Source organism: Nelumbo lutea, chromosome 1, assembly GCF_056320005.1.
Source record: "Nelumbo lutea isolate HS-2025 chromosome 1, American lotus-T2T, whole genome shotgun sequence".
NCBI lineage: Eukaryota > Viridiplantae > Streptophyta > Magnoliopsida > Proteales > Nelumbonaceae > Nelumbo > Nelumbo lutea.
In genome coordinates this window covers 63,066,900-63,093,749 of record NC_142684.1, presented here as the reverse complement: position 1 = coordinate 63,093,749, position 26,850 = coordinate 63,066,900, and the positions used below count along the sequence as shown (strand labels likewise).

At 38.6% G+C, this 26,850-nt stretch overlaps 1 protein-coding gene across 2 annotated transcripts in view; it reads left to right on the top strand.

Annotated features, from left to right (window-relative positions):
• Window positions 1-24,521, top strand: part of DDI1 (ubiquitin family protein) — a 56,299-nt gene extending 31,778 nt beyond the window's left edge. For both annotated transcript variants that reach the window (XM_088963847.1, XM_088963846.1), the window contains exons 11-16: window positions 3,844-3,936; window positions 4,015-4,084; window positions 4,269-4,342; window positions 22,399-22,453; window positions 22,759-22,784; window positions 24,153-24,521. In XM_088963847.1, the coding sequence (XP_088819973.1) occupies window positions 3,844-3,936; window positions 4,015-4,084; window positions 4,269-4,342; window positions 22,399-22,453; window positions 22,759-22,784; window positions 24,153-24,281 (447 nt within the window). In that variant the 3' untranslated portion in view covers window positions 24,282-24,521. The remainder of the gene's footprint in view (window positions 1-3,843; window positions 3,937-4,014; window positions 4,085-4,268; window positions 4,343-22,398; window positions 22,454-22,758; window positions 22,785-24,152) is intronic.
• Window positions 24,522-26,850: the final 2,329 nt, after the last annotated feature.

The window sequence follows — 26,850 nt, the reverse complement described above, 5'->3', positions numbered from 1 at the left end:
CGATGTTTATTAAGAAAATTCTTGCCTTGGGTCCATCTATGTCCAACATGCTTGAGATTGGTCCTATGGTGAGATTGTACGTCTAAAAAACCAGAACCTGAGCATCTTGTCAAATTAATTGGTCCCATAGTGAAAGGTGGATTTATGAACTTCAAAAGAGGGAATCTAGAAAACTTCTATGATGACCTTTGCAGAAATACTGCATTGAGGCATCTTGGCAAATTAGTAAGTGATACCCAAACTCACCATCAGCTTTATAGAGGACACACCAGTGAGGACAAAAACAACTATTGGGTCTTTTTCTTTGAAGTAAATCTGCTATGTTAACTCTTTCCAGAAAGGCTTCCCAACAGAAACTCCCAACCTTAGGCGGTATAGGATGACACCGCACCTCTTTAATAGGGAAAGACAAGCAAGAAGAAGAAGAATGTGTGAGAGCACTAAAGAAAGAGGCACAAGTGAAAGAACCAAAGGGGGTGAGAGTCCAAATTCTACTATCTGCCTTTGTTGGCTCTAGGAATACCCCTTCAAGAATGGATAACAATGATGAGATATCATCAAGCTCTGTGTCCCTGATATCTCTTCACAGGCCCAAGTTCCAGTCGACCCCAGAAATAGAATTAGAAGGAACAATGAATGAAGAAACCGGCCTATTTTTAAAAGTGGAAAGGGCAAAAAGGCTTGGGAATTGATCTTTTAGGGTGGAGTCTCCAAATCCAAACATGTTCCCAAAAGTTAATGAGATTGCTTGAGTGCAGGTCATACATGATCCATGAAGAAAACAAAGGTAGAATAGCTTTCTAAGGAGATGCTCTTGTACTCCTTGCCAGAATCCTAGAGTCCCATCCATTTGTTGCAACCCCATGAATACTTCCCACCGTCTTCACCCAAAGTTTGCCCTTCTCCAATGAGAACCTCCAAATCCATTTCCCCAGAAGAGCCAAGTTCCTATTCCTTATGTTCCCGATACCCAAACCTCCCTCCCTCTTACTCCTACAAACCATCTCCCACCCCACCCTATGGTGCTTCTTCTCTCTCTCTCTCTCTCTCCCCCCCCCCCCCCTTCCAGCTCCCAGAGAAAGTCTCTCATTAGTTTTTCTAATCTACTAGCCACCTTTATTGGAATCTTGAAGATTGACAAAAAGTAAATAGGAAGGTTAGCTAAAGTACACTTGATTAGAGTGGTTCTCCCTCCAAGAGACAAATAATTTTTCTTCAAAGTTGCTAATTTCTTTTCAAACCTCTTCACAACCGGAACCTAAAACTCACCTTTCTGAGGGTTATCACCCAATGGCAAACCGAGGTAATTAAGGGGCCAATTTGCTATTGCACATTCTAAGATGTCTGCAGCCTCAGAGATCTCCCCCTCGCCCATATTTACCCCAACTATACAACTCTTCTCAAAATTCACCTTAAGGTTTGACATTTGCTCAAAAAGTCGTATAGTGAGCTTCAAATTTCTAATCTTGTTAGTGTTCCCTACTTCACAAAAGAGTATGGTGTCATCTGCAAATTGCAAATGTGTGAGTGGCATAAGCTCCCTCCCAACTCTCCAACCTCTGATTAAGCCCTTGGAATCTGCTCTATAAATTAGTCTCCCCAGAACTTCAGCTACCAAAGTAAATAAAAAGGGAGAGAGGGGGTCTCCTTGCCTAATCCCTCTCAAGGCTGGGAAGAAATCGACCACTGTCCCATTTACCAGTATGGAGTAATGGCAGTTCCTGATACAACCCAAGACCCATCTGCACCAATTATCCCCAAAACCAAAATTGGTCATCACCTCCATCAAGAAAGACCAATCCACCAAATCATAAGCCTTTTCCAAATCCAGTTTACAAATCTCCCCTTGGTTTTGAGTGGGGCTAATGTTGTGTTGGGGGTGTAATGGTTGCACCAATTGGGTCCTCTGCTGTGTAATTGGGCCCAATGACTATGGACTTTGAGCTGGATGGCAAGTCATGCCATCTTGGCTTGGATTTTCATCTCAAAAGCTTGAAGGTACAAGGGCTGTACTGAAGGTGTGTTTGGGCCCAGAGCTCACCAACCCATTACTTAGTTCAGATTCAGACCCAGGGTGGCAGCCCAGTCTAGGGGAATTATCAGACCTCTAGGCTATTTTGGATCAGTATTTAGACGTGTTTGGGGAGCCCAATCAGCTGCCACCAGCCCGTAGCCAAGAGCATAGCGAGATGGGCCTGGGGTTGTATTTTGGGTAGCTCAGGTCTCATCAGACTGCTGCTAGGAAAATAGAAAGTTTCCTTAGATAGGGAGTTTCTGCCATGAGAAGTCATTGTGCATTTAAAATAGATGTGGTTAGAAGGGGAATATTCAAGGTTGTGGCAGTGATGGAACTGAGGGTGAGAAAGGAGAGAGGAAATAGACCATTTTGTCCTCTGATTTTATGTTTTTTCAGTTCTTTCGGTGCTTGTTATTAAAAAGATTTTCAACTTTAGAAATATTAAAAAATCTATCAAAAAAACAAAAAAAAAACTATAGAAATGTTTAGCCCTCAACAGTAGAAATATTAAGGTGGCGTGGACTCAAAAGTGGTAACAAGATGGCTAAAGGAGAGCAGCTGATCCCATGGCAATATGGGAATGCCATGAAGGAGATAAAAGAGCTAAATGGGGAATGGGTTATCAATGTAACATGGGTTCAAAGAACAGCAAATGGGATGGCTGATTGGTTGGAAAAACAAGGAGTAAATCAAGATCAAATTATTTTGGCTGATAGGAAATGAGGATGTAGCAGATGGTCTGATGGTATATAATACTTCTTTGAGAGGTGGCCTTCTCAGCTATCTAATCTAAGGGATGCTTGGCAACTATGTAAAGGTGGTTCTCTCTTTACTAATGAAATTCAGTTATCCATCAAATAAGGGGGTGTTTGCTAATATGTTTGATTTTGTTTATGAAAACAAGAACAACTGCCACCTCAGCAAAAAAAGTATGATTTTACCGATGCATCAATTGTTTCTGTTTTGAAAAACAAAATCATACATATTGATGAATGCCTCCCAAATGTACATAATATGGACCTTTTATTATACATATTCAACTGAGAGCTCAGCCTTCTTAGGCTGGTTTCATTATCTTTTTTCTCAATCAAATTCCATTTCATAGCAAAGGATTTGGGGGTGTCTTTGGGAATGGGGGACACAAAACTGGTTTCATTATCTTTTTGCTAAATTGAATTCCTGTCAAGGTATGAAGATTGCAAAACAACATGGTTATCAACATATGTAGGTAGAGGGGGATTCAAAACTGGTAATAACTTGGATGAATGACAACAACCTGGGAGGATCCACAGGCATATTATAAGTGATCTTAGGAACATAGCAAAGGATTTGGGGGCAACATTCAGATGGATAAAGAGAACAGCAAACGGGATGGCTGACATGCTGGATAAACAAGTGGTGCCTAGGGAACAACTCTTTTAGGTAGGTTTGTAATTGGAGTTCCTTTCAAACTGTTAGCGGGACTGAACTCACTTGTAATAGAAATACTATGTAATTATGCTAATATGCTTCTATTGGAATTAATGAAATGAACCTTTTTACTGATAAATAAAAATTCGAATTCCACTTTAGGCTTAGGCTTGGTTATAACTATATGCTGAACAGAGTTCAGGCCCACTTTATGACCTAATCACTCCATTGAGCTTGGCATGGCTACTGGTTGACAGCACCAGTTGTTTTTTGCTCCTTTTGACTACTGGTGGTAAAACATTGGACAGCAGCTGTCTGTCATTTCAGTTACATAGGTTTGACATTTTAAAGTATAATTATTTGCTCAATGCTGTGTTAAATTATGCTTTATTGATTCTTTTCTTTTCTTTGTATAGATTGGAAATATATTTTATCCTTGTTCTTTCATGGTACTTGATTCTCCCAACATGGAATTTCTTTTTGGGCTTGATATGCTCCGTAAGCATCAGGTAGCATCCTTTTTTATTCTTGCTTTGTGATTTATGACGAAATCTTATAATGATTTCTAATAAAGCGGCTTTGTACAGTGCATAATTGATTTGAAGGAGAATGTCTTGAGAGTTGGTGGAGGAGAGGTTTCAGTGCCATTCTTGCAAGGTGTCTTTTGTTCTATGTGCTAATCTTTGTAACTATTGTATGACTAAAAATACCTGCTTTATAAGTTTATCCTTGCTAGTGTGACTTTTAAATTTTAAGCAGTGTTCTCAAGTTCTATCATTTAATTGGTTGCCTTTTTCTACTTTTCTTCTGCAAATATATTGAAATCCCTAATTATTTTCAGAGAAGGACATCCCATCCCATTTTCTAGATGAAGAAAGGTTTTCAAAGCAAGCATCTGCTTCAGGTTCAATTGCAGTAAGTAAACTCTGACAAATTTCCAAATATAAATAGTGTTCCGATTGTTCGTCAGCTGATTAGATGCACTTTTTTATAAAGTTGTTAATATTCTAAGCTGTGTGATACGAAATTGTTAATTTTTTTTTGAGAAAGGTAGGAATATAATTTCATTACTAACCAAAAAGCATGATTTTTTTATTTATGAATGAATATAATTTATTAATTCAGAAAAAGGCAGTACAGGGAACCCAAAAGAGGCACGAGCTGTTACCTCTTCAGGGTAGTATTACATCAAAATAAAAAGCAGAATTAGCCATAAATACAATTATAAAGCAGCCCAAAATAAATGTTCCCTTGTAGCCCCCCGCTTAGCTAAACCATCCGCTAAGGTGTCTTCCCACCCAACGAAAGGTAACAGTTATATTTCTTGTAAGCCAGGTGACTTTCCTTAATAAGTTTTTGTGTCGCCACATGGCTGAAGCTGGATCTGTCAGCCATCCCACAACAATTTGAAAGTCTCCTTCAACTACCAAATGCTGAACTCCTAATTGTTCTGCAATCTGAATACCTTGTACCGCTGCTAAAATCTCAGATCTATTAGAGTCTCCTATTCCCATAGGGCCTGAAAACAAGGCTAATATATTGCTCTCCGTATCTCTCAGCACCCCTCCTATTCCCGATGGGCCTGGGTTTCCTTGGCTGTTGCCATCAAAGTTCAGCTTCACCCATCCTTCAGGCAGAGGGGTCCACACTGCAGAATCTCTGTCCTTCCTTGTATGGCTGCTAGCCACCACTATCCAATTTCTTCAAATATCATCAAAGGAAAAAGTATGAAAGAGGTCCATAGTTCTCAACCAATGAATGCAAGCAACGGAATGGCGCGAAAGCCGTTGCTTGTTTCTTCGCATGCCCTAGTTAAGATACAATCCTCAACAGCCTGAATGCTTCTTTCCTTTTCCTTGAATATCCTTGCATTCCTTTCTTCCTAGATTGTCCACAATGCGGCTGCTATAATACATCTCCACATCATTTTTCCTTTTTTTGTAGGCCACACAAAAAAAAGAAGGATGACTTGAAGTCTGTGGACAAATTCCACCCGTACCCAAACAAAGAAAAAATCCAACTCCAAATAGGTCTAGAAAAGGAACAAGATACAAGTAGGTGGGGGCAATCCTCACCATTAGCCCTGCAAAGTTCACACCAGTTAGGGGATAAACACATGAAAGGCCTTTTCTTCTGCAAGTAGTCCAAGGTATTAATCTTTCTATTAAACACCTCCCAGCAGAAAATAACAATTTTAGGTGGAACAAGTCTAAACCAAATCTCCTTGGTTGAAAAACCCCACTGACTCAGGGAAGAGGAACGGGACTTAAAAAAGGAAGCACAAGAGAAGAAACCTTTTGGATTGGGGGACCATAATCTCACATCCATACTAAGAGGGTCCAAAAAGACATTGCCAAGAAGAGACAACAGATCTGAGACACTGTTAAGTTCAACATCCCTCAAACCTCTCCGAAAGCCAAAATCCCAAGTTAAGGATGAGGGTGATATAGGAGATGGGAGAAAATGAGAGATAATTTTTTCCTTGTAAAGGGAAATAGAATAGAGAGACGAGAATTGGTCCTTTAGAGCAGCAGTCCCCTCTCAAGTGTCTTCCCAAAATAAAATAAGGTTACCAGAATTGACATTATACCTGACAAAGTTGAGAAATTGAGGGAGGATACTTTGGATTGCTTTCCAAGGAGATGTCAACGTTGCTTGCTTGTCTTGATACACCCGCATCCCATCCATTTTCCAGTCTTCCATGTATTCTAGCTATCACTTCGTGCCACAACCTCTCCCTTTCTCTAGGCCACCTCCACAACCATTTTCAAGAGGGCTTTATTCTTGAGAGTTAACCTACCTAACCCTAGTCCACCTTCATCTTTTCTCCTACAAGCTATTTCCCAATTAATTAAATGATCTTTCTTTTCCTCCCTAGCTCCCAAAGAAAATTTCTCATTAATCTCTCTAGCTTCTTAGCCTCCCTATTAGGTATCCTAAAAATGGATAAGAAATAAACCGGTAGGTTTGCTAGGGTTGCTCTCAATAAAGTCGCTCTACCCTCTATAGAGATATAGTTTCTTTTCCAAGCTGTTAATCTTTTCTCAAAATTTTCCAAAACTGGGTTCCAAAAACCATTCTCTCTTGGTTTAGCCCCTAGAGGGAGACCTATATTGCAAGGGCCAAGAAGAAATGGGACAACCTAGACAATTTGCCACAGATTGAATAATCCCTCATTCATATTGACACCGACCACACAACTCTTATCCAGGTTTATCTTCAATTTGGAGACCTTCTCATAATGTTGTAACAATGCTCTAAGGTTCCTCACTTTTTGCCCGCCACCTCTTTCATAAAATATTATGATATCGTTAGCAGACTGTAGATGGGTTACTCGGACATTGTTCCTTCCTATCCTCCAACCACTCACTTCCTCTTCCCTATCTGCCTTAGAGATTAATCTACTGAAAACATTTGCAACTAAGGTGAAAAGGAACAGGGAGAGTGGGTAACCTTGTCTAAGGCCTCTACAAGCTGGGAAAAAAGTCTTTGACCAACCCATTAACCAAGACTGATTAATGGCAAGAACTAATACAACCCTTTACCCAATTGCACCATCTATCTCCGAAGCCACAACACCCAGGGATCTCTAGTAAAAAGCTCCAATCCACAAGATCATAAGCCTTCTCTAAATCTAACTTACACGCAAAACCTTGATTCCTCGACTTTCGCATGTCATCCACACACTCATTTGCTATTAATATCTGATCTGTTATTCGCCTTCCTTGCACGAATGCACCTTGTGCTTGACTAATGATGGATGGTAGTACTACTCGGATTCTCAGAGGCAACGCTTTAGCCAAAATTTTATAGATGCTAGTCACAGGACTGATCGACCTAAAATCCTTAGGGTCCTTTGCATCTATCTTCTTTGGGATTAGGGCTAAGAAGGTTGCATTAACTCCAGGACTTACCTTTTTTTATCTGCAAATTCCTGAAACAACCCAACAAGGTCTTCTTTAATCACATCCCAACAGTCATGATAAAAAGCCATTGTGAAGCCATCTGGACCAGGAGCTTTGGATCTATCCATTGAAAACACTACCTGTCTGATCTCTTCTTCACTAAAATCCCTTTCTAACCAGTTTACTTGTTCTTCAGATATCCTGGTCCACTCCAAATCTTCCAATGTTGGCCTATCATTCAAGGGTTTCCTATAGATCGATTTGAAATGATCCACAAACAACCTTGCTATCTCATCTTGATTTGTTAGTTCCTCCCCATTCACCTCTAACTTAGCCACAAAATTTTTTTCTTCTCCTCCCATTAGCCAACGCATGGAAAAATTTTGTGTTCCCATCCCCTTCTTTAATCCATTTATGTCTTGACTTTTGCCTCCAAGAAATTTCCTCTCTCAGAAGGACTTCTTCCAAATCCTTCTTTAAGTTCCTTCTCAACACCCTTTCTTTTTTGCTCATCATTCTTTGGGCTTCTTTGGAATTTAATTCCTCGATCCTAGACAACGAGTTACTTTTTTGCTCCTCTATTCTTCCAAATTGTTCCCTGTTCCACTCCTTGATTTTGGATCTCAACCTTTTTAGCTTTTTGTGGAATCTCACTCCCTTCCACCTCACCCCTCTTAAATCTTCTCTCCATCACTCCCTAATCAAATGCACAAAATCCGGGTGAATTAGCCGCATATTCTCAAATCTAAAAGGCCGTGGACCAGAGGCTAATGTTTCAGGGCTTGACTGGATAGGGCAGTGATCGGAAGTGACTCTGGGTAATGCTCTAGCCATCATGTTCCTTCAATGACTCTCCCACTCTTCATTAAAGAGGAATCTATTTTCGAACAAAGGGTTTTCTTGGAAAGGAGACCAAGTAAAGTTGGCTTGTAAGAGAGGTAAATCCTTTAGACCACAATTACTAATAAATTCATTAAACTTTCTCATACTGGTAGTAACTGTCCTCTGGAGGTTGTTAGATTCTATATAGAACCTAATTACATTAAAGTACCCCCCAAGACACCAAGGACCCTCCCATTAGCTTCGTATTCCATACAATTCTTCCCACATCTCATTTCTCTCTCTATACGTGTTTGGCCCATAGACATTGGTTAGAACCCAGGTAAATCCATCCCTCACATTTCTGACCTTTAAAGACACAGAGAATCTCCCTATTAGCTCGTCCACTGATTCTACAATATCCTCCCTCCATAATGTTACCAAACCTCCAGAGGCACCCCAAGAAGGGGCCGAGGTTCAACAAACTCCTTTTGATCTCCATACACTTCTGACTCACCTTTTATCCATTTTTGCCAACTTGGTTTCCTGTATCAACACTATGTCCGGTTTCTCTCTTTCTTTTACTGTAGAATCTTTCTTCTTTCCCCTCTCCCACTAAATTCAATGTCACCCTCAATATCTGAAATCAATCTCTCCACTTCTGGTCTCTTTTTCTTTTTCCTTTTATTGTTACCCTCGATCTTCCTGGATGATGCATTAGCTTCAGCTACCCCTCCCCCCAACTTGGAACTTCTATAGAATTCCTTCTCTTGAGAAATTTCTGCTCTCTCCCTTTGATCTAGTTCCTCCTCCTTCTCTTTGTATTCCTCCAACAACGCACAAATCATCTCCCATATTCTCTCTAATTCCTCCTCCTTTCTCTCTCTAGGGGCCACTTCTTCCCCTCAGTTCACTCTCAGAATTGCCGTTCTCTCCTCTTTCCCTCGACTAAAACTTCCGCTCAGGATGCTGGAGTATCTGTTACAAGCATAGAAGGCACATTAATAACCAAAACTGAAAGGACATCCATACCTGTGTTGTTGGGAACCAATGGGCCATCAATCAAGGGAGGGGGATGCGCATAAGGAGAGAGGCCTTAATCTGTTCCCTGTGATTGATCTTGCTTTAGAGAGTTTATAGTAGGAGTCAATACCCTGTCAGCTTTAGCAATTGAACTATTCTTCCTGTGCTTCCCTTCTTCCGGTATTACATTACAGACCAAAGTGTTAGGATTTTTCCTTACCGGCCTCGTATCCTGTTTTTCCTGAACTACTGGACTGACTTCCCTTGCGAGTGCAGGCATCACCTGAACCTCAGCTCTGGTCAGACGATCCAATCCATTCATATTGTCTTCTTCAACTTTTTTAGAATCATCTTCTTCCTTGTTCTCTTGAAAAAGCACCTCTGTACCCAAACTATCTTCATAAAAAACGGTTCTCGTTCTGCTCAGAGCAATGCTCCCCAAGCTCACTGTATAGTCTGAATCGGTATCACCGGCATAGTGGCATCTTCTTCCTCAGAGCACTCATGCTGTTTCCGCTCTTCAAGATCACTTCGCCTGATGCTCCTTTTTTGCTTTTCAATTATTTTGATTTTTGACAATTAAGGATTATTATAATCATATTGAAAGAAAAGGGTGGACCCCATACATAAAAATCTGCATTATTATGAGGTAAGATGCATGTGCAAAACAAATATATAGGCTATACATCAAATCATAGGAAAAAGAAGTCGGATGTCCACTTCCCTGTGAAATCATCAAATTTGATAAACTCTTTGAGATCCTACAGCCACTAAAAGAGTTATTGCCCATATTTCTCCAATCACTGTGATAAATTTTGAAAACCTATCTTTTTAAAATACAACTACTGCACTATGTCTTCTGCTCGAATGGAGTGTGAAACCTCTATTTATAAATCCTGTTTAAATGGCTCATGGAGTGGATGTTCCAGAGAAAAAAAACATTCCTTTTAAATGACAAAAATTCTTCGGAGTTGACTGGAACTTGTTCTGCAAACCAAAAGAAGATGGAGGCATCATCTTGTGCCCAAATTCCATTTACATTCATTACAAAGTCCATTCTAGAAATAGCTTTGGTGTTTTTGGATGGTAAGCGATCATTTGTGGTGGAGAGTGGTTGCAAGTTGCAACAACACATGGGAGAAACATTATTGGTTTGAACTTCAATGAGGTTGTGGGGAGTTGTGTGAAAGCGTAAGGAAGAGAATGCAAGAGGTTGCTGAAGGTTTCAACAAGGTCACTTCCTTTAAGATTGATGTTGAGGGAGAGAATTAATGATTATGTTTTGCATGATGTTTCGTGTGGGGACATGCCTTTTAGACTTATTCCATTTTTCTTAAAATGGAAGTTGATAGGGATGGAATTAATTTTTTTTTTTGAAGATAAAAGAAAACAATTATTGAAACAAAAAAGAAGGTACATGGAAGGTGATAAGCAATCACCCGAAAGAAAAGACCAGACCAAAGAGACAACCCAAAGGAGGCTGACAAAACCCAAAGGTCCCAAGCAAACAATACCAAACCAACTAAAGATAAAATGAACTAATGAAAACCCCTCATTAAAACAACGAAAGAAAAACGAAGATAAAAAACAAAATAGAACCCAAAACAACCAAAGCAAACTCTGACACCCACAAGATACCCAAGAAAAGCACCCTGCCCCCATAATGGGACTCCAACACATTAACTTTTCTTCTCAGTTTTTTGAATGCAACCCTCTTGTTGTCTTCTGATTGATCTTTTGGATTTTTTGACAAGCTTGTTAGGCCCAACACCAAACAGACATCAAGGTTTAAAATGTCGATGTTGATGGAAATGTCGCTTACCAAAATATAGGACATATGTTGGAAATGTCGAGGGGAAATATTGTAAAAATTAGAGACATTGTGGAAATATTATGAAATATGTGGAAATATGCAATGATATTTTGTAAAATGATAAAAGAAGCACTAATACATATTTCTAGACTATTATCTTATTCCCAACCATTATATAAAGCTAAGAAACTAAGATCAATAACAAATTAGTAAATGACGATTTACTGATTTATTATGCATTTTGATGTTTTTACAAGGTTATCCGATATTTTCTTTTCTTATTTTTAATTCTGATTTATTATAAATTTCAATATATTTATTTCACACTAATAAATAGAAATACATTTATTCTGATTTTTAAATATTAAAGTTATAATACATAATGTTTTATTATAAATTTAATAAACTGATTCTCATTTTTGTAGTATTAACTATTAAGATTATGATAAATTCTGATTTCTTATAAAATTTAATGAATTTTTTATGATTTTTAATACTAAATTGATAATAAATTTTGATTTGGTATAAAATTTAATAAATTTATTCTCATTTTTATATTAAATTTAGAGTATGATTTATTATAAAATTTAATAAACATTTTCTGATTTTAATAAATATTTTAAAAATACTAACTAGTTAATATTTTATTACTTGAAAAATATTTTATGTTTTATATTATAAAGTAATTAATTTATTCTTTTATTTTTTTTTTGTTAATTATTTTTTATATATTTTATTTGAAATATTAAATAGAAATTATTAATGGAATAATTTATATTAATATACTGTATTATATTAATATAATATACTAATATATTATATTATTAATGTACATTAGTTGACATCCTATCGACATAATAGGAAAAACTGTTTTCTTTTTGTTTTTCGTTATTTGGACCGATTTGGTCGACATTTCTGAATTATAAGGAAATGTTGACCGAAATAATGAAATTTTTATATTACCATCCATTTTCATGTTGGTGAGCCTTGACATCGACATATGTCGGGCGACATTAGCGAAATTTCGTGACATTTGAAACCATGACTGACATCCTTTATTCTCACAAAAACCTTAGAAACTAGGATCTGCTACTGATTTCTTTTATTCCTTTGAAGTCTGAATCTTCTAACTGTATTCAGAGTTCCCACAGTTTCTTCTGACTTTCCCATGGACTTCTGACCCCTCTCTGAAACCACCACCCCCTCAAACTCTTCTTCTGGCTCCTTAGCTACATCCCCACAACCTCCAGCAGCTGCTTCCAACTCTTGAATTATAGAGTTATCGTCATTGCAGTTAACCACTGGAGCTACTCCCTGATCCTTTCATCCACAGACCTGAATGCTTCCCTTGCAAACTCCTCCCTTCCTAGGAAAAACAGACCCAGAATTTTGCTGACTTCCACTCCCCTATTTACCACTTTCTTGATGTCAGAAGTCTTCTCTACCTTATGGGTCTCATCAATCATCGATTCAAACTCACTTTCCTCCCCCCTCTCTGTTCTCCTCTGTTGTCCCCTGATTCTGCTTCCCCCACACTTTCTCCTCTTTTAAGCCTCTATCCCCTCTCCTCCTTTGTTCCCCAAACACTCTTCCTCATCTCTCGTTTTCTTTGCCTCTTCAATCTCATCCACCTCATCTCCTTGTCTGCTCCCCCCCCCCCCCCCCCCCCCCCTTCTGCAATTCTACTTTCATTACTTTCTGGCAAAGTCAGAATAGTCCCTCCATCATTCTCTTCTTCCGTCACCACTCTTTGCTCACCCCAATCCTCTCCATCAATCCTTTCCAAAACTTCTCCCTTACCATTAGTGGCGTCCAAAATGTCTTTCCCATCCTCCCCCCCTCCTTTTTTTTTCTGTTGAAGAAAACTGACTTCAAAATCCAGCTCAACATCTCCCTTCTCTTCCGCACACCTCTTTTCACCCATATCAACCTTCTCTAAGGTCATTGAATTGTCCTTATTTTTAACAAAAAAATTTTCCATTCTCCAGACAAAACCTCGTCATCACAAACTGCCTCCTGTAACCTCCTTCTCTATTGACACTTCTCCAGACACTGAACTACTTGGCTAAAAAAATATTGTATCCATCAACCGGCTTGACCCCAGAAAGCCTCTTAAAATCTTGGGCTAATGTGCCTTCGTTAGCGGGCCCACCCTTTGGCCTAGAACTAAGTAACTTAGTTTTCCTGGGTCCACCATTACAGTCCTGCCCAAAGCCCATTTGTTTCCTGCCCAGCTTATCTCCCTCTTTTGGACCCATGTGCTCCCCAAGAGAATCACATGTTGGGCTAATAATGAGAGGCCCATCAGTTGTAAATTACCCTCTTTCTCCCGAAGTATTTGTTTGCCTTCTTTTCCTCCCTTTCCAATCTCCCCTTTCTCAAGATCAGCACCATCACCACCTTTTTTTGAAAATTGAAAATACAAATTGTTAAGCATTAAACTTTTAACACCAAGTCACCAACCCTTTCAACTTCTCCCTTTTCCCCTGTTTGTGTCACATGGATTCCACTAACCCAATTGGCATCATCTTCAACCACTCTCCCCCTGGACAACAGAAACGCTTCAGCTTCTGATGCCACCCAGAGCTTCCACCGTCTTCCTTTGGCAAAGAGATCAATCAAACGGGGAATCCTATCCAGTTTAGCACCAGCAATTTTAATCTTCACCACATGGATATCAGCGGTACAAACATCTTCCAGAACTCCTCTGCATACCGCTGCTATCTTCTCACAGATATGATCCATCCATAAGTTGAACGGAAGTCCAAAAACCTATGAGGTTACACTTCCTTCAGGGATTGAAAGTGTGATCACTCATGATTGGTTATATCTATTGCATATGGCCAGTGACAGTCTCCAACACCGATGAAAGTGGAACATATGACAACGAATTTGCATAGCATAGTATATGAACCTTTCGGTCCACATGATACATAAACTGACCAACAAATAAGTGCTGTGTCTATTAAGGGTGCAAAAAGACAAAAATAAAGGAGCTCTCCTCTTAACGACAATGACAACTCATTATTTTTAGGGTAAATTACATGGACGTCCTCTGTACTATGGGGTCTGTGACAAAGACCCCCCTGCACTTCTTTTGCGAAAAAGACCCCTTGAACATTGGCTGTTAGACAAAGTTCCCCCTTCGTTAGTATTCTGTCAATTATCATTGGAAAAGATTCTCATTTCGTTGTTACAAGAGTTTTAATTCCCCAAACTACCCTTTTGATAATTATTCGAACAATTTTGCACTTATTATCATTTTTATATTTGCCTTACACTCTGTTGTCTATCTCCTACACCTGGTCCCATTATTGGTGCCTGTAACTTGCTTTAGCTCTCACTTTGCTCAACAAAAAGAGAGGAGATGTGGTCTCTATTGTAGTTTCGAATGTCCCAGCCATGTACGAGCTCCACTTCGCCGTCCCCATGGTCAGTGCCATCCTCAACACCATAAATACCCACCTGGATGCCCAGACCATCTCCATCCTCCTCCATCACAGTGAGACCAAGCTTGTCTTCGTTGACTTCCTGTATTACTCCCTTTTCCTCAAAGCCATCTCATTGCTCCCACCCGCCACGCAAAGCCCTCTTCTTTTCTTCATCACAGAGGAAGGAAACAAAACAGTAGCTATTGAAGATGATCCGACTTACAAAGATGATATAGAAGTTTTCTTGTTGATTGGAGGGAACAACCATTGTTGATTGGAGAGAACAACCAATCTGAACCGGCACCCATATTTTTTCTGGCACTGTTTCATCCATTAGGATGACTCAAAATATGAAAAGCCATGGATCAAGACATTCATTATTATGATATACAATGGATTAAGATGGGCTCAAATGGCTAAAACATTAATCAATCAAGGATATTCAAGATTCAAGTACAATCCATGGTAAACCTGCATTGTATAGTTGGATTTTTCTTTTTTTACTTTTTGTTTGGGGGGGGGGGACCAATAACCCTGCTTTCAGCAATTCATGGCTAGCCTTGTACTGTAAATTACGGATTTGTCAAAACAGTATATTTTTTTTTTGGTATTAACCATTAAAAAAAAACTTAAATTGATCTGGGGGAGACAGAGAAAGAGAGAATACTTGTGAGTCCCTCTCCAGAACAAGAGTCAAGACTCCTTCAATCAAAGCATTGAGAGAACCGGTGAACACCTAAACAGAGAGAGAAAGAGGAACAAAGAGAATAAAGCCTGGGAACCAAGTAAAGAAAAGTTCCGAACTGTTCGATAATAGGAATATAGGATACAAAGAAGATGAAGATTTACAATTTCATAGGAAGGAGATGCAGTTTATCGGTTTGCTTCGATTACTTCTACTTGAGGGGGTGATTTGCAGATTTGCAGAATGATTTACGATTTACAATATTTGACTTGTAAATTTTGAGAATCCACTACTGGTGTCTGATTTATGATTCATAAGAAGGGAGATGCAGTTTATGGGTTTGCTTCGATAACTTCAACTTGAGGGGGTGATTTGCAGATTTACAGAACAATTTATGATTTGCAGATTTGCAGGTTTGCTTCTACGATTTACGGTTTATGAAAAGATGTTGATGGTGTTTGATTCGCTTGCTAATTTGCAGAACAAGAAGATGAAGGCAAAACATGAAGTTAGGTTAGATTAGGATTTAAGAGAGAAGGACTATAAAAAGAAAATACAAAAAGTTCAGATGGGCATTTTGGTAACATAATTCATTCTGTTATCTGGCATAACGGTTAGGGGGGTCTTTGTCTAACAGCCAAAGTTCAGGGGGGTCTTTGTCGCAAAAAAAGTGCAAGGGATTGGGAGGATTCAGGAGTTTTTATGGAACTTCAATTCAGAAATTAAACAAATTCCATCTTGTTAAATGGGATTGGGTTTCAGGGTAAAAAAGGGGGATTGGGCATTAGAAAGGTGAGGGTGATGAACAAGGCATTATTGAGAAAGTGGGGGTGGAGGCTTCAGTCTGACGGAGAAGCCCTGTGGAGAAGGGTAATGGAGAGTAAATTTGGGGTTATTAATTTTGGGTGCGATTCGACGGAGGTGGTTTCATCTTATGGTGTGGGGGTTTGGAAGGGAATTGTTAGTGTTCGGTCTGCCTGTTAGACTGATAAGTCGAGGAAGAGAGAAAGAGAGAAAGGAGAGAAAGAGAGAAAGGAGAAGAGCATAAGAGAAATAAGGGGAAAAGATTCTGGTTTGAATGAGAGAAAAAGTTCTCTCTCCCATTCGGTCAGATGTATTTTATATTACTAAAATAATGTGGAAAAGTCACATATGCCCCTACTTAAGTTAGGGACATTAAATCTAACGAAAACTTACACATCAGCACCTAAACACAAGCGCAAAGACAGAATTACCCCTACATACTCAACACTAACACTCCCCCTCAAGCTATAGAGTATATATCATATAATCCCATCTTGTTACATATGTAGTCCACTCTCCCCTGACTCAACCCTTTAGTAAACAAATCTGCCCACTGGTTCCCTGTGTTGATTTATGCAGTGTCTATCACTCCACCCAACACCTTCTCTCTAACAAAGTGATAGTCAACCTCTATGTGTTTGGTTCTCTCATGAAACACCGGATTAGAGGAAATGTGAACTGCAGCCTGATTGTCACAGTAGAGCCTCATTGGAGTATCAATAGTGTATCCCATCTCCTGTAGAAGGTTCCTTAGCCACACTAATTCACAAGTAGTATGTGCCATAGCTCTATATTCTGCCTCTACACTGCTTCTCACCACAATTGTTTGCTTCTTGCTTTTCCATGTCACCAGATTACCCCCAAGAAAAGTGCAATAGCCTATGGTAGATCTCCTATCAGATACAGAGCTGGCCCAATCAGCATTAGTATATCTTTCTATTTCAAGTTTTCCACCACTTCTGTATATCAAATCACGACCAGGAGGCCCTTTAAATACCTCGCAATCCTTATAACCACATCCCAATGTAGAACCAGAGGGTTTTGCATGAACTGACTTACCACACTAACTGTGAATGAAATGTCTGGCTGAGTGATGGTTAGGTAGTTCAGTTTACCTACCAGCCGCCGGTATCTGCCAGGGTCTTCAAACACTTCACCCATATCACTACTCAGCTTAGTGTTTGTTTCCATAGGAGTTTCAGCTGGTTTAACACCTAACAAACCTATTTCTTCAAGCAAATCAAGAGCATATTTCCTTTGACACAAGATAATACCATGCTTGGACCTTGCTATTTCTTTACCACCTTACTAAATCTACCAAACCATGCTCGGGGAGACTATTTAAGCCCATAAATGGCCTTCAGTAGCCGGCACACCTTACCATCCTCCCCCTGAGCAACAAACCTTGGTGGTTGCTCCATGTAGACCTCCTCGAGCAAATAACCATGCAAGAAGGCATTCTTGATATCAAGCTAATAGACGTGCCAATCATACATCGCAACAAGAGAAATCACAACGCAGACTGAGCCAATCTTAGCAACCGGAGAGAAAGTCTCGGTGTCATCAATACCATAGGTTTGGGAATACCCTTTGGCAACCAATCTAGCTTTCAGCTTCTCTACACTACTATCAGGTAAGTACTTAATTGTATAAACCCACTTACAACCAACAACCTGCTTACCAGGAGGAAGAGTGGTGAGTTCCCATGTATGATTATGAGCCAGAGCTGAGAGTTCTTCTTCCATCGCACGACACCATCCTGGAGAGGCAACAAAGGATAACAAAGAGATAAATTGGCAATGGGAAGTGGAAAGGTGAGTCAGTGAAACATAATTGGAAATAGGATGAAGGGTACAATTGCGCTTACCTTTCCGCAAGGCAATGGGAAGATCAAGATCAAATACTGGGGTAGGGACTGGTGTGGTAACAGCTGCCAGATCTGTCGACGATGATGAAGCTGGAGGAGGTGTCGGTACATGTGGGCGATGTGTATACACATGATGGATTGGTGGTCGTTCAACAAGTGGTGGCACCGGAGGCAAAGACTTGGTCACTACGGGAACAAGGAGAACAGAGTCCACAACTGGAAGAGGAAGGGGAGGAGGTTATGAGGAAGAAACATCATTGGACCCCAAGAAGAATGGAGTAGACTCAAAGGAAGTAACATCAACAGATACAAAGGAACGTCAAGAGCTAGGGTGATAATGCTTATACTCTTTTTGAGTCCGGGAATAGCCAAGGAAGATGCACTTAATAGACCGTGCATCTAACTTGTCCATTCCTGGCCCCAAATTATGAACAAAACAAACACATCCAAAAACTCGAGGAGAGAGAGTAAACGGAGACAAGGTAGGAAACAATGTGGTGAATGGAGAATAACCATCAAGGATAGACGTGGGCATCCGATTAACCAAGAAGCAGGAAGTAAGCACTGCATCACTCCAAACGGATTTGGGAACATTCATGTGATGTATGAGGGACCGAGCTGTTTCCAAGAGGTGACGATTCTTTCTCTCAGCCACCCTATTTTGTTGTGGGGTGTAGGTACATGAAGTCTGATGGATAATGCCATGTTGGTCTAGGTAGTCTTGAAATGATGAAGAGAGGTATTCACGGCCATTATCAGAACGAAAAATTTTAATGTGAACACCAAATTGGTTGAGAATCTCAGCATAAAACTTTAGGAAAATGGTAAACAATTCACTTCTTTCTTTCATTAAATAGAGCCACGTCATCCTTGAATAATCATCAACGAAAATGACAAAATATTTATATCCATTGTATGACATCACTTTATAAGGACCCCAAACATCTGAATGAACCAAAGAAAAAGGACTCAATATACGATTATCAACTCTTGGACTAAAGGGAACACGATGATGTTTCCCCAACTGACACGACTCACGATCCAAAATAGAAAGATGACTCAATGAAGGAACCAAAGACTTCAAAACTTTCAGTGAAGGACGACCAAATCGACACTGCCACTAGAGAGGAGAGAGGGACGATTGGAGAGCTGTTGACGTACTTCCACCACCATCAAGATAATACAATCCACCAGCTTAATGCCCTCCACCAATCTTCATCCCCGTCTTGAGATCATAAAAAACACACGAAGAGGGGTAAAAGGTAATGGAACAATTAAGAGACTTGGTCAACTTACTAACAAACATAAGATTAAAAGGAAATTTAGGGACATACAAAATTGAGGATAGGGATATAGGGTCCAGGTCAACATTACCAACACCACAAATGGAGGATGTGGAACCATTAGCAAGGGTAACAGATTGTGATGTTGGGCAATGAGAGAGGGAAGAAAACACACCTGGAGTTCCAGTCGTGATCGGAGGCTCCAGAATCAATAATCCAGGGATGGGGTGTAGATGCCAGACAAGCCGTATCTGAGTGTGCGAGAGTAGCCGTGTTCTGTTGAGATGTGGCCTGTACTAACCTCTCATACTCATCATGGGGAATACTCATCATCTCCTTCCTAGCAACATCTGTGGATGTAGGAGGTACTTGATCGGCTAAATGGCTCTCCTGTCTGAAGCTACTGTCACTGGTCACGGCATGATTGGCCCGAGTTGAAGGTGGACCATGCAAGTCATAGCAATAATTGATGGTATGTCCATCCATACCACAATGTGTACACCTCCTTGGACCCGAACTGCGTCCTCTGCCACGAGCTCCCCCTGAATCTCGATCTCCAGTACGACCACCACCATGGTTATATGTAGGTCCACTACCGCCACTCTGCCATATGCCGGTCCACTACTACCACTACGGCCAGACTGAGCTCCCCGAGCTCCACCTCTAACACCATGGCCTCTGGATACTACTAGGGCTGATCTATCGAAAATATTAGGGTTCTCGGTAGATCCAATGGAAATCCTCCTGAGTCTAGCAAACACCTCTTCTAAGGAAGGGAGAGCTGACCCTCCTAGTATATGGAGCCCGCACGGGTTCATATTCAGATTTCAGCCCCACCAAAAACCGAGTCACATCAAATTGTTCTCTCTGTTGTTGCTGAATTTTGACATCAGAAGTGAGGGGGTGATAAACATTCAATTCATTATGGATGTTTCTCATACAAGCATAGTACTCCTCAAGACTCTGATTACCCTGTTGTAGATTAAAGTATTCTTGGTACAACTGATATACTTTGGTTGTGTTGTCTTGACCCGAATACAACTTCTTTGCATGGTCCCACACTTCTTTGGCAGTATCAAGGAACATGAAATTTACACTAATCTTGGGTTCCATACTATTCCATAACCATGTGATGATCTGTGCATCTGCCTGCTCTCAATCATCATACTCAGGAGAACCGGTGGAAGGTTTTTCATCCCTTATGTGCTTCACCTTCTTCTTTGCCTTAAGAAGACTTCTACAGATATGGCCCAAGGTACATAATTTTCTCCATTCAGCTTAATGGAGGTCATTTGAACATTCAGGTAGTCAGTAGGGACCATCACACTAGTCTTGCTATCACTGTTGTCTCTCATTGCTGAATTCTGGTATTGCTGAATTCGGCAAACTGCACACTAGATCACACTACACACTGATTTCAGCACTTACTACTGCTGCAAATTGCACTCTTTACACCACAAACCCAACTCCATGACTGCTTGAAACTTCCCAACATTGTTGGAGGAACAACCCCCCCCCCCTAGAATCACACTGAAGGGTGCACAAACCCTAGCACACTACAATCTGAAATCCCACTATACTGTCTGAAATAGACTTCTCACGATTCACACAAAAAAAAAGCATAAAACCTCTTACCTGATCACCGAAAAATGGACCACACAAGACACCCACTGCACCACACGTATCAGCTCTCTTCTCTTCATCGATTAGGGGAGGGCTTCTTAGAAACTGCAGCAACCAACCACAAACACCACAACTGGAGGCATAGATACCTCCAAGGGAAGAGGGCGATTACTCCTTTTCAGCCCTGTCCCTTATCTCTAGCTGATGGCAAAGAAAATAAGAGAAAACCCTAGGCCGGGTGCGCAGACAACAGAATTCTGGGCAGATCTGGTTTGCTCAGTTCATCTCTGATACCATGTTGGTGTTTGGTCTGCCTGTTAGACCGATAACAGTCAAGGAAGAGAGAGAGAAGAGAGGAGAGAAAGAGAGAAAGGATAAGAGCAGAAGAGAAACAAGGAGAAAAGATTCTGGTTTGAATGAGAGAAAAAGTTCACTCTCCCATTCGGCCAGATGTATTTTATATTACTAAAATAATGTGGAAAAGTCACATATGCCCCTACTTAAGTTGGGGACATTAAATCTAACATAAACTTACACATTAGCACCTAAACACAAGCACAAAGACAGAATTACCCCTACATACTCGACACTAACAGGAATTATGAAATTTCATCAGTTGATGGTCACTTTGACAGGATGGAGGGTAGGTTTGGGTAACAGTAACGCCATTAGGTTTTGGGAGGATGATTGGTTGGGAGTTGGAAAACTCTGTGATATGTCCAAGACTTTATAATCTAAGTGAAAAGAACATTGTTATAGCACAATGTTATGAAATCAGGCAGGGTTTGGTGGTTTGGGCTCCAAAGTTTAGGAGGCTGTTGCTGGATCGAGAGGTGGAAGAATGTATACAGTTGCTGTCCAGACTACAAGAGGTAGAGATCAATGTTGAAATGCCAGATGAGAGATGGTGGAAAGAGTGCAGAGATGGATGATTTACAGTGATATCTTTCTACAAAGCTCTTGTGAGAAATCAGATCAAAAGGTCAGAGGTTAAAGGTGTTGGTGGAAATCCAATCCCTCCAAGAGGAGAGGCATTTGCTTGGCTGGCGTCTTTAGCCATATTCTGATGCAAAATCATTTCAAATGGAGAGGCGTTCATCTAGCAAGCAGGTGTTGTCTCTGTGAGTTGAATGAAGAGGATGTGCTTCACCTTTTCTATGGCTGCATGTTTGCTTTCTTTGTTTGGGGTTTTTTCTTCTGTCTCTTAGACAAAGACATTTGGCCACTGGGTTCACCAAGTGAAATCTTTGCATATTGGCCTAATTTACTAGGAAGCAAAAAAACTTAAATTTTCTGGAGCTGTATTCCTTTTGCAGTCTGCTGGGAACTATGAAAAGAGAGAAATAAAAGGATTTTTGAAGGAAAAGTGTGTAGCAGGATGAAGTCTTGTGCACGGATTGGGCTCTAATTTACCAGAATTCAGAGAAGATTCAAAGGCTCCTTTGAGGCAAGCGTTTGGAAAACAATTGGATGGGAAAAGGTCCTGGGGTAGATTTTTTTTTTGATACAAAAGTTTAGCAGTCTGTCTTTTCTATGTTGGTGGTTGCTCGTCACTTTTTTATCAATCTTATTATTATATTGGAATCTTTGTACTCTTCCTGATTTTCTCTCTCTTCAATAAGAATTTATTTTTATTTACTACCAAAAAATGTTGTGCCTTTTAATATGAGTTTTGCTGTGCTCTTTATAATTCTGGTTTGTCTATTTGTCTCTTTTAGGAAGCATCTGAAACAAAGAACGATGGCAAATTGTCTACTGGAGGGCAATCTTCTGGTTAGTTTTGGAAATCATCCCAGTTTTCATGCCTTCCACTATTTTATTTGACTCTGCAATAGCATATCTTTCCTTAGGAGTTTCTCTTTTCCTCATTAGCTTTACTTGATTCTGGTCCATTTAAAACTGAGTGCCTGCTGTCCAAACCATGTCAATGATTATGGCATGGGCAACATGGTTTCTGGTTGCTTTTGCCAATATGCTATACATTAGGTAGTTAGGCATGGCTAGTGGGAGACATATCTATATATTCTATCTCCTATCTGTGGAAGTAATGCTAACCATAGTTCTCTCTTTGCTCACAGGTACCCCGCAAACTGACCCAACACAGGTAAAGTGGATCTCTTGTTTCAGCTTTAAATTATTATAATTAATGATACTAAAAATTATTTGCTTGCATCCTTTGAGGTAAGATATCCTATTAGTAGGGGTAGGAAAAATAGCATACATGGTAGTTTTGCTGATTCAAAAAGGGTTGCAGAATTACCAAATCCTGCAACGTCCCTTAGATGAACAAAAGGTCCTCCCCTTGGCACTTGTCCCATGTATAAGGGTGGTAGGTTGCTCTTCCTTTTTTAATTAGTAGTAGGATTGGACCTGTTCATGGGCCGGGTGGCCTGACAGGCAGGCCGGTCTGGCCCGGCTGGGCCCCCGGACGGGCTTGAACGTGGTTATAGGCCCGTGGGCTAAAATTCGGGCCAAAAAGCCCGACCCTCAATAAATTCGAGCTGGGCTCGGGTTTTGTCAAAATAGCCCGGCCCGAGCCCGGCCCGGCCTGGCCTGGCCTGACCTAATATTAGACTTAAAGTAAGTAATGCAATTATGTCCATTTGAATAAATTTTTTGATTTAAGAATGCAAAACTGTGTTTTAAAATATAAAAGAAAGGGGAAAAAAACCATCTTGTAGGCCCATTGTTCACTTAAATAGGAAAAAAAACTATCTGAATTTTTAATTCTAATTTGAATAGGAAATTTTTTTTTATTAGGTCGGGCTTTAGGCTCGGGCTTCGGGCTTTTTATCAGGGCCGGGCTCGGGCTCGGGCCTAACATATTTCCCTTAATGACAAGTGAAAGCCCGGCCCGGCCCATTAACAGGTCTAAGTAGGATGAAGCGTTTACTGTTAATTGAATGAAACCCTCACATCATCAAAGCACTGTGGGAGAGACCAGAACATCCCTGAGGCTGGCTATATGTCTTTTGTAGATAAACGATACAATAGCATGCTAGTTGATGCAGGGATATATTAACTTTTATCATTAAAGCATGATATATAATGTAGTTGATTTGTCAAAGAATAATTGAGATTGCTAAATATTTATTTAAAGCCTTATAATGGTCATATTTTTTATTTTGGTAGTAATGATCCTGAAATTATGCGATAATGGCCTTTGTGATCAAACATAAACATTCACAATGTGAAGAGCCAATAATCCTATATGTAACTTTTGGAGTTATCATCTTGTTTGATATTTGATATCCTGAAGTGTTTCCTTAAAAGAGTTGATATTTCCTAGTTGAACACACTATGGGTCTCTTACATTGTGCAGTTGTGATTAGTTGTGCCCCATATCATCAATTTTTACTGCTTAATGGATGGTTCATGGTAGGATAGTGAGCTGATGATATTGATGTTAAATTGATTTTATGATCAAAATAAATAATAGTAGGTTCTAAATGATTTTTAACTTTGGCTGCAGGGTCCAGACTTTGAAGCCAAAGTTGCGAAGCTTGTTGAGCTTGGATTTGGGAGGGATGCAGCAATACAGGCTCTTAGGTTTTTTGATGGTAATGAAGAACAGGCGGCCGGATACCTATTTGGGGGTTAACAGAAAAATCTGGTGTGTTTATTATTTTTTTTAATGCCTCCCGCGGAAACAATGTAATTTTACTGTGTATTTTGCACGTGAAGTCGATTCATTTACACTGCAAGCTTTCCGATGGTTATTAATTTCAGACAGGTGTCTCTAATTTTTATATATTTATTTTTTTGGTTGGGGGTGCATACAAATACAATTATTAAAACATTTGCACATGAAATCAATTCATTTGGATTAATTGATCTGACATGTAAACGAGTCCTTCAATACTAACCAAAGCATAGAATTGTCTTGAATGTAATTAACAATTTCATGTTATTTTGCCGATACTATTAGTCCATTACCATCAAAGTGGAGCTTACAAGAGCCAGTGGATATGATGTAATTAACTGTTAGGGTCTGTTTGGTTTACTGTTCGAATTAAAATTGAAATGATCTATTCTCTCTTTTTGTTTGGTTCAGACAGGAATTAGAATCAGTTAGAATGGATTTTTATCGGAATCAGTTAGAAGGGTTGATACATTTTGACCCAAAAAGTTGAATTGTTCACTCACTACCAAATAGGAAAACAACTCTTTTTTGGTTGGTTTTAAATTTATATGTTATATATATCATCAATAAAAACAATTATTCTTTGTCACTTATGTTTTAAATATGGTTAATTAATATAGGATTCAATAAAAGAACGAGAGTTAATATCCTAAATATATGACTTAATAAAGGCAATTGATTGAGGGGAAATGTAATAGTTTAAATTACATTTTGTGACCTCATGATTAGAGAGGGATCAAATTCAAAAATAGGGATTTGAATTAGGAGAAAAGTGGTTGCTCAAATAATATTTCTGTACTTAGAGGGAATGGATTAAAAAATCGAGTTATTTAAGTCAAACAAAAGTTTCAAACTCTCGTTAAACTTTTAATAGTAGTATAGATATAGGTATAATATAGCATATATTTGTTAATTTCTAGTCTAATTGTCTTTGTGAAAATCTAAATTTCTAAATATTTTCAACTCTTAAATGGCTAAGTGACACTCAAGCATTCACAAGTCAATATGCAGTGTTTCTCTATAAAAAAGTGCAGGCTTGGTGGCGTGTCCAAAGCCTTGCACCTTAAATGCAATTCTAAGCCATTAAACCGTGTTTTTCTTGTGATAATAAATAAAATTAAATAAAATTTATTAACTTCTATCTGTATATGCAATTTTAACAAAAAGCATATCTTTATATTTAACAACTCTAACTAAAATTTCAAAACAAATACAATAAAAAACTAAAATTTCAAAAGAATAATATTCAAAAACAAAATTTTATAAACTAATACAATAAATAATCTATCAAATCCATGTTTATATAAAAAGATGATTTTTAATATCAAGAATACAAATAAAATATTAAGAATAGAATAATTATTTTAATACTTAAAATTCATAAATTTGCAAATGATATGCATATTAAAATTTTTATATATTTTTACAAATTATTAATTAATATTTTAATTTATATTAATAAGTAATAACAACATATTTATTATTTATAAAAAAGAAAAATATTGTTTATAAAATATTCAAGAATATAGCATTAAATTGAATTTATCAAATCCACTAATCTACATTTATTTCAAAAATTTATTTTTCATATTAGAAAAAATATATAAATAAAATATTAATAAAGGAATAATTATTTTAGTAATTAAAAATTATGCATTTTATAATATGTATATTATAAATTTTAGCAAATTTGATATAATTTAAGTTAAGATTAGATTTTTACAAATTATTAATTAATATTTTAATTTGTATTTTAGAATTTAATATTTAGTTGACTTTTTGTTAATGTTAAAAAATAAGAAAAAAGTAAAATAAAAATAATTTATATAATAATTAAAATATAATAGGTGCATATGTTTAGTGCCTTGAACTTAGGGGTGGCAATGAATTGAGCTTTTCACAAGCTGCTTGATCTCGGCTCAGCTCGGTTTTAACCGAGCTCAAGCCCAATTCATTAGCTCGAGTATGAAATGAGCTGAGCTCGAGCCTACTATATATATAATATAATATAATAAAATTGTAGAAAATAATATATATATATATTAAAAATATTATAATTATTAATTATTATAATTCCTATTTTTTTAAAAATATCAAATAAAAATATTTTTATATATAATTTTTTATTTTTATAAAATATTTATTCTCAAAATCAATCTTGGGCCGAGCTGAACTCAAGGTTCTGGCTCGAACCGAGCTCGAGCTCTAGCCTTGTAGAATAGTCTCGAGCCAAGCTCGAGCCTCATACTATTCAGCTCGGCTCGAATCCACCCCTATTTGGACTCTTGATTGATGCATTATAAATAAAATTATATGATATTTATATTATTAATGTAAATAAAATTGGCTGATGTGTGTCGTTTCGAAAGAGGTCCGATACACGTAACATGAATAATTAGATGGTTTTGTATTTTTTCATCTATATCGAACCGAGTCGGCCTCGTATCAGACCGTTTCGAGTATGTATATACAACCCAAAACATGCCGGTATGCATTATGTATCAGTCGAATTTAATTTCCCTCTCTT